This window comes from Chrysemys picta, chromosome 5 (assembly GCF_011386835.1).
Source record: "Chrysemys picta bellii isolate R12L10 chromosome 5, ASM1138683v2, whole genome shotgun sequence".
In the NCBI taxonomy this organism is placed as follows: domain Eukaryota; kingdom Metazoa; phylum Chordata; order Testudines; family Emydidae; genus Chrysemys; species Chrysemys picta.
In genome coordinates this window covers 113,584,335-113,596,581 of record NC_088795.1, presented here as the reverse complement: position 1 = coordinate 113,596,581, position 12,247 = coordinate 113,584,335, and the positions used below count along the sequence as shown (strand labels likewise).

Sequence of the window (12,247 nt, the reverse complement as noted above, 5' to 3'; positions counted from 1 at the left end):
CTCCTTCCTGGGCAGAAGCCTCTATCCCACCACCCCACTGCAAGGCAGAGATCCCGAGCTCCCCTCACCCATTCTGGTAGGTGGAGAATGGGGGTGGAAGTGGGGGCTCTGCAAGCCGCACTTTAACGATAAAAGAGCCACATGTGGCTCATGAGCCACAGTTTGGCCACCCCTGTACTAGCAGCAACTGTAGGAGGGCTATTGCTCCACTGCAGGCTGCCAACCTGAACTCGGTGCTGGAGGGGAAGTTTTAATCGAAGGAGAACCCCTTCCACTCTACTGTCCAGGAACTGAGGCCATTGTTCCACCTTGGAAGGAAGCCCCCCCTACCATCCCCATCCTCTTTTCACAGGCCTTCCCTTATCACAGTCCAAATCCACTAAAGCTTGTTATGTGTCAGTCCATTAATTTGTACAACTGTCATTACCTTATAAACATGGCGTGGCCTGTTACATTCCAGGGTCAGACAAGCCCTCTTGATCTACCCCTCCTGCCCTCACTGGAAAGAAATCACTTCTTCTGGAGAAGTCTGAGGTGACAGAATTGCCAGCTTGACAGTGCCTCTAGGGCCTGGACTTTGGAGAGTGGGGAGGGGCATGAGCCAGGGACATATTTGGGCTCGAAGCCCTGTCTATCTGGGGTGAAGGTGGCCCTCGCCTTGTAATTTTAGAACAGCCAGCTTATATATGTTGCAACCAGACCTCTCAACTGTAGTGTGGACACATTCTACATGTTCAGAAATCATGAGATTGGCTTACAAATCATGCCAGTTTTAAAAATGAATTGATTTGGACTTCTTTTCATTTGCCTTCTGTTCTTTGAGCCACAGGGTGCATTTGGTCACCTTTTCCAGCTTTTCTCTTTAATCATAAATGCTAGAATCTTACTTTATTTTACTGAATTTGGAAATTCTCCCCTAATCAAAGCACTCCAGGAGTTGGGCCTTTTAGAGAAACACCAAAGATGACAAGACTTGAGAGAAAACTGCAAGTTGACAACATTGTGACTCTAGCTTACAATATTTAAGACCTCTAACCACATGGTTGGGGTTTTTTTCTTCCTTTTTACACCTTTCTTTCTCTTGTCTTCTTTCATTCTTTCTAAATAGGGGGGGCTCCCTCAGCTTTGGGGGGCTGTGGTAAATTGCCCTCACCTGGGCTTAAAAGTGTCAGTTACTCTTACAAAGCTAGCAACGTGAGGCCTGAGATGACCACAGTTTAATCAATACTTTGCTTTTTAGATGTCATTATCTAAAAGACTCCGTCTGTAGCAGTGTGACCTCCTAACACTGCTAGAGAATTATTTCAGTATCAATTCAGAAGAGAGAGAGTTCCATCTGATATAAAATGGAGTCCAACATCCTAATGTCAACCTCCTGCTTCCCTGTCCATAAACTGGCATCATCATTATCATCTTGCTTCTGTGTCATTTGTACAGGGTTTAAGGAATGCAAAGTTTGTGAATTCAAAGCTTTCCTGGAGTGCATAGTACTGTACAGTGTGTTAACACTGCTATGCTTTCCATACACAAAGAGTGGGATTCTCCCCCCTACTACAGCCATTGTACACTGCTGCAGCTGTACAAAGTCCCTTAGCTGACCAGGAGACAACTCCCCCAATGCAAGCACTGGATAGGATACCCTCTCACAAACCTTAGGACAAGGGGCAGAAGGGGAATTCCTATAGCATCCACAGCTGAGGGTATTCTCAGCTCCTGCAGAATAGCCCAAAGGCAGTCCTAGGCTTGGCCAGGGGCACAGCATCCCCATAGCAACCCAGAATGGGACAGGCACAAGGGCAGCCTAAAGCCACCTTTGCCTTTCCTCTCCCCGGGCTGCCCCTCCTGGAGGCACAGTACAGATTCTCAACCAAAATGTGACTTTCCACAGGGGTGGTTTACTTCAGATCAAGGTGGGGGCGAGGGGAACCAACAGAGAACAAAACAACCAGAATACCCCATGAAGAGAAAGTAGCCTATAAAAACCACCATCTTAATTCACTTCATGGTTTTACCTAACCCAGCAGAAAGGCAAGAAGTCTCTTCACATTTAAAGGTGCACCACACAGCAAAAAGAATTATACCTTCACATACCTCAAATACCTTATTCCCTGATCTTAGTTTTTATATATAATATCCTATTGCCCTCTCTCTGTTTGAATATCATAGAAGTACAGAGTATGTCACCTTTAAAAGATAATATTTGATTGAAAGAATTTCTGGATTTTAATTTAATATCTAGTTTAAAACATTCTGGCTCACTGGTGCAACCCTTTTCCAGCCTGACACAAGCAAACCCATCATAGAGCTGTGGTACAAATAACCAGTTTTGAACATGTTTCAGCCTTTCACATAATCTTTTTGAGGTGTCTACTACCTGTAAGTCAGTTTATGATTTCCATGGTGGACTGGGAACTTCAAGTTAATTAAATGTATCATGACTGCACCATGATAGACATGATCAAAGGCTGACCCAGTTAAAAACCAGCCACGTGGCAACAACCCTATGGACTGTCTTCGCATGTAAGCTACCCCATTTCTTCCCCAGCTCTTTATCACTGCTCTATCTTGAGAACTAGCTTTTTCAATGGCAATAAATAAGTAAGCTTGGAAGGAAGCCAGAGCAAACTGTACCAGCGGTTAACGAAGCCTAATAAATCCCTCACCTGGGACAGGAGCAGCCTTCCAAAGAAACCAGTGACAAATACAGCCTTGTTAATTAAAGAAATTGAGCCCCAATTCTCCTTCCCTTTTCCGCTTGTAGTGGCTTTCTAAGCAGGGCAGAGCTAGGATGGGGGTGAGTGGAAGGGGGCTTTGTGCTATGGCCTCCTGTTGCTTCTTAATATAGAAGTCTCTAGAGCCCAAATCTGCAGAGTCATGGCATTGGAGGGAGCAAGCTGGGGGTCTTGGCCATTCTGCAGCACCATCCCCATTCAAACCCATAAGGATTTGTCAGTGTGCATAGCACTGACCTTAGAATTCTCTCATTCTACTTTCCCTTCAGGGGGCTTAGGGTAGCAGATGGGGTTGAGGTATCCTCTGGCTCCTAAGGAATCTGTGCTGACATAGCATAGGGGAGCCATGCAGACACACTAGACCTCTGCACAGAATCCCTGGCTCCCTGCCATGGCCTTGCGATCAATAGGATTCCCTGGCCCATTCGTGGTGGTGAAGGGCAAAGGCCCACCTATGCTCTACAGGGGGAATAAAACTGCACCACCCTGATGCTATGATTGCAAGGAGACTCTGAGCTGAAGCTCGTGACATTTCCCCTCCTTTTTAAGTAGGATTTTTTTCATGTAGGGTTTGAGCTAAGCCTCATTTGCTAACCAAATTAATACCACCCTTGGAGATAGCCTGGAGGAAACAAACAAAACAGTGTATGGAAACGGACTGGAAAGTGTGCCAAGAACAGGAGAGGTGCAGCAGCCACTAACAAGTAAGAAGCTGCTCTGCCTAGGGCATCAGCAGCAGAAGGTAGAGGCGGAAAAGGGAGGAGAGTTCGTTATCTGAGCTCAGTCATGTCCACATGAACTGACAGCAATGGTGTAAAATGTGTAGTGCCTGAAGATTGATCCTCTGCGCTGATTGGCCGGGTACAGGTGAGGTGATATCAGGTGGTAGGTACTTGTTGGCTCCCTTGGGGCAAGGGGAAGGTTGGGTTTTGTTGGAAGCAGGAAGGGTGAGTCACTCACATTCTGGTCTCTCGAGGGCAATTAAGCAACATGTTGTGAGATTAGGTGTGTAACCAGGTACTGCTGCCAAATAGAGGAATGAGTAAAGCCGGGCATGAAAGGAATGAAAAGTTATTGAAGAAAATGTGTCCTGTAGTGAAAGTGAGTGAAAAACACATTGAAACAAATAAACTAGAAAGGAACTAAAGCTAAAAGGACCTGACATTTCAACGAGCCTTAGCTCAGGCCTCCAATGCTGCACCACAGTAAATGCAGGCACCAATAAAAACACTGAGCAGTCTCCGTGCCTGGTGTACAGGGTGCACTGACGATGTATATGAGCTAGCTTCTGAGCCCACAAAATTAATTGCAGGTGTAAAAATGTGCAGAAAGTTTTTTCATACAATTGGAGGCTGTTTTTGAAAATCAGTCCCAAAATTTCCCTTAAAATAAGGATAACTTTGTGTGTGTCAAGATGACTGGAAATTATTTTAAACAATGTAACACTATTGGATAGGATGCAGCACCGATTCCACTTTATATTTCACTACAAAGCTTTGAGGGTTCTTGGTTTTGGGTGTTTATTTTTTCATCTCATATACAATGGGCATAGTTAAGAAGTTCATTGATGTTCACAGGTTGCAGGTACCAGTTCTGGGACTATTCCCCATTTTAAGGAAATCCCTCTGAAACCTTTACTGCCTCTGAAACTAGAATGAATTTTCCAAGTCTGCCAATTCTACACCTCTTTCTCAGCAAGAGATGCAAGTTATAAATCATGAGTTAAAAAAATAAAAACACAGTAAACTATGTTTCATTGAAAAGGAAACCACAGTTCTTACAGAGATATTGCTAATCAGTATATTTTTTTTTACAATAGTCCCTGCCCCGAAGAGTTAATAATCTAATATGAGCCAGCTCTTGATCTGGGATTCAAGAGACCTGTGTTTAATTCCTAGTTCAGCCACAGACTTCCTGTGTGACGTTGGCCAAGCCATTTAATCTATCCTGTGTCTTATTTCCCCATTTTAAATGGGGGTAATACTTCCCTTCCTCACAGGGGGTGTTGTGAGGACAAAATCCACAAGTGCTTTGTGAGGTGCTTAGTTATGGAGAGAAGAACCATATTAATACTTACTAACTAGACGATGCAACAAGTCAGCGAAGAGAGATTATCTAACAGTAGGGAAAAAATTGATAGAGGGAGCAAAAGCATTGTACGGATAGTCACTGTAGTCATGTGCACATCTTGGTGGGTCAATAAATCCTACGTAAGTGGGCCCATTGCATTTAGTTATGTAAGTAAAGCTTCTCAGCATGAGTTGCAGTAGTGGGCCCTTAATAACTGCCTGAAAATAAATGAGGACTAAGAACCTAATCCTGCAAATCATTACGCATGCAAATAGCCCCATGGAACTCAGTGGGATTAACCTCTCCCTTTAGATGGTAAGATTTTTAGGGCACACCTCATCTCATTTATCACAGAGTGCCAAATTATAGGTGGGGTGTCAGACAATTATTTAATGACAGTAGATGCTGAGGTTCAAAAAAAAGCTTTATAAACAGTTAAAATACAAATTGTCAACATCACATGCCAAAATATACAAAGTATATAAACTTAAATCAAATTCTCGTAAGTTTTCAAGTAGCATTTGTCTTACTTTGTCTATCTGTAAATTTTGATTAGTATCAATGGAATGTGTTTTCATCTGTGTGTGTGTGTGTACACAGTGAAATCGACATTTACCGACATTTACTAATAAAAATATAATGCTTCCAAGCTTAGCTACATGGAGGGGTCGCAGGCTGGAGCATGCACTGGGCTGTGCCCTTCTGGCTTAGTCCTAGCTTCACCTGGCAAGCAGCCATAAAAGGAGCAATACTGTGCACAGATAGGCAGAGATAGAATAGGCTTAAGGTAACAAGACATTCATTGACTGGTGGTGTAGCTAGTTAAGGATGGATGTTTGCCAGCATGCCTAGAACAGCGGAACCCCTAGAGACAGCCCTGCCCACAGCTCAACATGCTCATCTGTCTATGAGTTGAAACTATCATACAGGTTGCTGGCTGCATCTGGTACATCTTTTTATTGTGCAGCATTTCCCAGACCTGAGGAAGAGCTCTGGGTGAGCTTAACAGCTCATCTCTCCCAGTAACAGAAGTTGGGCTAATACAAGATATTACCTCACCCATCTTGTCTCTTCTGTATAGTTACTCGTACAAGCTTGCCTTAGTGTATGATTGCCTGAGCCAAATGCTGCTGCTAATGCTTTCTTCACTTCTGATTTTGTTTCTTGTCAAAACATTCTCCTAATAGCAGGTAGTCTTTGCCAAAAAAGGATGGTTAGCAGCTAGAATTCAAATCCAGGAGTGAGGGTACAGCGTGCACCTTAAGATCCCTACACATAAGATTGGGATAACTGGTAACTGATTATTAGTCTTCCACCCCTTTCTAAGGAGCCTGAAATACTGTCTCCCCAGTCTCCTCAGCAAGTGGCAGCAATTCCTCTATAGTGATGCTTTGCAGTGGGCATTAGGGGCAAATGCAAATGTAGGTTAAGCCTTCTCTTGTCAGATGGACTTTGTAAATAAAATTGTGTCCATTAAGTAAAATAGTAGTAAGAAATTGTGTATGTGTGCACATGCTGCCACATCAGCAGCATCATGCCTTTGCCAATCTGTTATATAAAGGATTTGTTTGCCTGTAGTGATATAAGAAGTGGCATAAAATATAATCAGGTGCAAAACCATTTACATGTGTGAGCTTTCAGAGTAAAGCCAACAAAAAACTGACTACTGAAGCAAATTCCTTTTCTGTTCTGCTCTGCCAAAAGCAACTCAACCCTGTGTGATATGGTGGATTCAAGTCTCAACCAGTGTGGTCGCCTTTCAAGAGCAAACTTTTGGAAACATCCTGCTTAGAAACAATTCAGCCTATAGCACCAGTGTCTTCTTACTGAGGATATTTGTATGAAAGAATGTGTTTTTTTTTCACTAAAAAAAACAGTATATATCTAGTCTTTTTCAATGTAAATGGAAACGGATATTAATTGATTGCTGAGACTGAAAGGTACATGCAACTGGGCTCTATTGTTGCAGAAACAGAATGGGGGGGGGGAAGATACATAAGAATGGCCATACTGGATCTAATCCAGTATCCTGTCTTCCGACCATGGCCAATGCCAGGTGCCCCAGAGGGAATGAACAGCAATCATGAAGTGATACATTCCTTGTCACCCAGTCCCAGCTTCTAGCAAACAGAGGATAGGGACACCATCCCTGCCCATCCTGGCTAATAGCCATTGATGGACCTATCCTAGTCTTTATTTAGTATCTAGTTCTTTTTTGAACCCTGTTATAGTCTTGGCCTTCACACCATCCTCTGGCAAGGAGTTCCACAGGTTGACTGTGTGTTGTGTGAAAAAATACTTCCCTTTGTTTGTTTGAAACCTGCTGCGTACTAATTTCATTTGGTGACCCTTAGTTCTTGTGTTATGAGAAGGAGTAAATAACACTTTCTTATTTTCTTTCTCCACACCAGTCATGATTTTATAGACCTCTATCATATCCCCCCTTAGTCGTCTTTTTTTCAAGATGAAAAGTCCCAGTCTTATTAATCTCTCCTCATATGGCAGCTGTTCCATACCCCTAATCATTTTTGTTGATCTTTTCTGAACCTTTTCCCATTCCAATACATCTTTTTTGAGATGGGATGAATACTGCATGCAGATGTGGTCAAGATGTTGTTCGGGGAGATTTTGGAAAACCAGTAAAGTGCCTAAACCACTATTGTGTATTGCTAACAGTAGTCAAGTTAACAGGCCACACTGAACCATTCTTGCTTATTGCTAACAAAAATAGCTAAGTCAGCAAGTCGTAAATTGGTCATGCAGAGGCCTCAGTGTAACAAGACAGGAGAGGCGGGGGTTTCGGGTGCCACAGACAGGACAGCTTGACCCCGCACTCTTCCTGCTAAGAGTGTTAAAATTGCTGATGCGTGTATTGTAAAAAAACCAAGAAGTCTGTTTATATGTGCCCCTGGGAATGTTTGTCAGGGCCCAAAGTCATGGACACTCTGAAAAAGAAATATTGCTGGTTAATTGGCAATCATAAGGAGTCTGACCTTTTAACCCTGCTTACTTATCAAGTTTTCTTTAAGGGATATGTCATTGTATTACTAACGTATAAATAAGGGGGAAAAGTTTGAGGTAATTGGACTTCTCAGGAGGGGCTCTTCAGGGACGCTCCTTCTGGATGCATCTTCGGGTCCCCACCGGCAGACGGAAGCCTGGCCAGCTGAAGCCTGTCACAGTGCCACTCGAAAGCCACGCTCGCGTTCGATAATTATCGAGGGCTGGGGGTGTTTCACTAATCTGTTACGGACATGTGTAAGTGCTTGAGACTAAGTAAAGTTTAGCTTTAAGTAAAAGCACTCGTGTTGTTCTGTTTGTGCCAGCCATCGATCGGTCAGATGGCCGTGTCGCCCTTGATTTATTTCCTAATACCACCTCGCACAGAGTAAAAGTTACCGAGAGCTTTGGGTTAAAACAACTCCGGGTAACAATGTGGGCATCCCATGGAATTAATACCATGGTAGTTAAATAATCATCTAACTGATCCTCCCCAAAAATCTTTAGGTCAGCCCTGGGGAAAGCATTGTGATCATTATGAAGGGGAACTGCTTATGTTTTGGGGAGAGGCAGAAATAAATGGTTTGCAACCCACCCAAAAAGGCTCAGGGCAACTCTGCTTGTTAAAATGTTCAGCTCTTTCCAAGTATACCCAAATTGCAGAGCTGAAATCAGCTACAAGACCATTATTCCCACCCCAAGCCCACAGGAAATGTATGATTTATACATTTAATTGCTTCTAATTTATTTTCCAACGGTTACCAATAATCACTTGTCATTATTTAACATTAATTTCTAAAAGTTCTATTCTCTCACAATTTCACTACATTGTCAAAAAGTACAGATAAAATCTGTAAGACCCAGCTGAAGTGAAAGTTATGCAATTTTTAATACACTGAATTTAGTTTTTTGTAAAAATATAATAGTTATAAGTGAGGCATTTAATCTTCGTTAAAGTTTGGACAGAATATATAATCAATGTGCAGTACATGTGGTATAGTTCTTAGAGCCAGAGACTGGGAGTCAACTCCTGGGGCCTATTTCTTGCTCCTCAATTAACTTACTGTGTGAGCTTGGACAAGTCACTTAATCTGTGCCTCAGTTTACCCATCAAAATGCATATAATATTTACATGTGCTCTATCTCTGTGATTCTTGGATGAAAGTACAATGCAAAGCTTTGCAAAATTGTCCTGAAAATGTATTAGCCCAGGCACAAAATCTTGTTACTCTTTACTTTGAGGATAATGAACAAACAATAACTTAATTGCCCATTTAAAAAAATACTTACCCTGACTGTGAGTGGAAGTACAATTTTGCAAAGCTGCAAAAGTATTATTATTAAAACTGCTATCTAGGCACCTCAGTGCCTTGCTACTATGAATTATATGTCCTCTACAAATATCTAAACTGCAAGAGAAATCTGTTTTAACACACACACAAAAACAAAACAAAAAACAATCATTTTTAATCTATTTTGAAGTTTATTATCCTCAGCAATTTTGAAGTCAAAAGTACTGTACACCATGAAAAAGTGCATAGCACTGAAATCATCACTTTGGCCAACACAGCTCAAAGAGAAAAAATTAGAAGACTTTGCTTTATATACATCTTTACAGAGTTTGTAACATCCATTGGTAACATTTGCATAGCAATCTATATACAAATAAGGTCTACAGCATCTCCAGCAACACCAAGTACAGAGCATTGCATGAAATACAAGTCAGAAATTGCAGTTGTTCTCTTTAGCTCTTATATACATTATATAAAATCAGAGGCATTATATAAAATCTAGAACAGTATGCAAGAAGTAGATCGGACCAAACTTTCAGTAACTAAGAATTTTACCAATACTCTAGAATTCTATTATCTTATCGGCATTTTTTATCCTGTATCATTGTGATAAAGAAGTTGCACCAAGATCTCCATGTTTCTGAACAGTATTCTTCAGCCACCTTTTGCTGATCAATGTAATCTATATCTTCAACGCAGTCATTGGAACTTTTCCCTGGCTGATTTTCAGGTGTAATAGCAGGTGCTGAAGTCTGTGTGATCTCTTTTCTATGGTGAGCAGTCTTGTCTTTTCTGGAGTCTTGTAGCATTATCAAGCTTGAGCTGGTCAAGGTGAGATGGGCACTTTGTGGCCCCTTCTTACATACTTTAGATTTTAGAATACCTTTTGCGTCTTGACAGATATTCTTCTGTTTCTTTAGAGATCGGGAGATTTGTTTCCAGTATGGTTTTTGATTTGCTGCAAATTGAGGACAGGTGGAAGGACTTCCTGAAAAATCACACCGGAAGCTGCTTTCACCTTTCTTGCATTCTACTTTTAGGGTAACAGTGTCTACTTCAGTTACTGCCCAGGTGCAGTCAGAATTATCTTTGGTTGTAAACTTGCCTTTAAGTGAAGATTTACCTCCTTTGGATTCCTGTCCCTTCTCATTCTCTTGTTTAGTTCCAGTTTGTTTTTTTCTACCTTTTCCACCGTTTTGTCTTTCTTTTTTTCTTTCCTTCTGTGTTTCACCATCAACTACTAGGGTCTGAGAGACCAGAATCAACACACAAAGCAGTGCAAAACTTCTGATATTCATGATCTCCGCTTTTCTTGTAACCTATTTTGAAAATAACAATTAATTAAAAAATCCACACACAATGTTGGAGTTCATCCAGTTGCTGCATTTTTAAAGTTTTTAGGAATAATAGCATATTGCTCACTGACAATGGTATTAAAATGACACGTTACTGGTAAAATCTACAAAATTGTCTGGAAATCATCTCAAAGTTAGTTCATATTGTATTTGAGGAATAAAGCTATGCATGGGATATACCCATTCACACCATTTAATTAATCCTTTCCTAATGGGCAGCACATAAAAAGCCTTAACCTCATTCTTGGGAAATTGGAGTCTGATCCTACAATTCTCACACAAAGGAGTAGTCCTATTTAGTTCAATGTGACGACTAGAGTAAGGGCAACTCATACGAATCAGGGTGGCAGGATTGGGTTACTAGACAGTGGCTGTATCTTGAATCATTGGGTCTTCACTTTGGAATAAGAAATAGATCTAGTTTCACTTTTGAATATGTTTGCAATATATTGAGTCAATCTAAAACTACTCAAATCTAGAAAATATAAATTAATTTATTATGCATAACTTCAATTTTAAATGTAGATGTTCAGCAAATTCAAGGTGGGCCAAACACAATTTTAAAATTAAAGTCCATATCCTGAAAGCTGCTCTGTATAGCTGGATCCTGGCATCTGCAAAGAGTCCCATTCATTTCAATTTCAGAGTAGCAGCCGTGTTAGTCTGTATCCACAAAAAGAACAGGAGTACTTGTGGCACCTTAGAGACTTATGCAACCGAAGAAGTGGGCTGTAGTCCACGAAAGCTTATGCTCTAATAAATTTGTTAGTCTCTAAGGTGCCACAAGGACTCCTGTTCTTTATTCATTTCAATGAGGTCCAGCTATATTAAGCAGCTTGCAAGGTCAGGACCTAATGATATGATGGAATTTACAATATGTGTAGGTAATTTATAATCTGGTTTTCAATGGATGCGATTTCTAGATGAACAGTTCATATACTTGCACCAGACCCCATCCAGTAGCTAAGTTTCCATGTGAGCAAGCTAGATATTCTTGGGAGGGCATTCCATCAAGGAAGGTATTTCAGCATTTACTTATCTGTAAATACTTAAATTTAATCCTGCAGATTTACTCATCTGAATGTGAAGACTCCAGAATATGAGAGAAGAGATCACTTTTGTACATCTCTTCTTTTCCTTGTCCCACTACAGAGATTGGCACTGTATGAAAACCTATGATAGCTAGATCTCCATAGAAAACATTGCACATTATTTACAGCTCTAATACTTCTTAACAGGCAAATCAAATGATGAAACCCCCAAAACCTTGTCTATAAATTATGTGACATTAACATTCTACTGCAAATTTAATACTGAAAATGTAAGATAAGTAGAACACATACCTTGCACAGTGCTTGGATTTATCCAACTGCAATTCAAGTGGAATATTGGCTCTTTCAAAAGTGTCATGCTTAGTTGTAAAGCAGTGTGCTATTTATGAAGGCAGAGACACACCTTTATCCCTTCAACAAGGTTATTACAACACAATTGAATGCTTCAGTGACTTATTCATTTACTCTTGACACACCTTCTTGAAAAGATGCCAGTGATTGCTTATAGCAGTACAAATGAAATCAGCTACAGTGGGGTGACAGAGGTGTGGTTGAGTAAATTAGATGTTACATCAGCCAAGTCCTTACCTTTTCTCATATAGTACCAAGAGTTTTGTTAAGTCTTTAAATAACTTTTCCCTATCCACTAAGGGCTGGACCTTGCAAGGGGCTGAGTCCCCTTAACTCTCACTGAGTTCAATGGGAGTTGGGTGCACAGCACCTTATAGGATCAAGCCCATCATGGG

The 12,247-nt window shown here is 41.1% G+C and overlaps 1 protein-coding gene across 1 annotated transcript; it reads right to left on the bottom strand.

Moving 5' to 3' along the window:
- Window positions 1-9,265: 9,265 nt before the first annotated feature.
- On the bottom strand, window positions 9,266-11,929 carry FGFBP1 (fibroblast growth factor binding protein 1). Its single transcript, XM_005296182.4, has 2 exons — window positions 11,793-11,929; window positions 9,266-10,413 (listed from the first exon to the last, which is right to left on the bottom strand). Exon 2 carries the CDS (start codon window positions 10,390-10,392, stop codon window positions 9,673-9,675), a length of 720 nt encoding a protein of 239 aa, XP_005296239.1. The 5' UTR covers window positions 10,393-10,413; window positions 11,793-11,929; the 3' UTR covers window positions 9,266-9,672.
- Window positions 11,930-12,247: the final 318 nt, after the last annotated feature.

Coding starts and splice junctions, on each gene's coding strand:
- FGFBP1 (XM_005296182.4), bottom strand. CDS start 10,392: ATGAATATCAGAAGTTTTGCACTGCTTTGTGTGTTGATTCTGGTCTCT.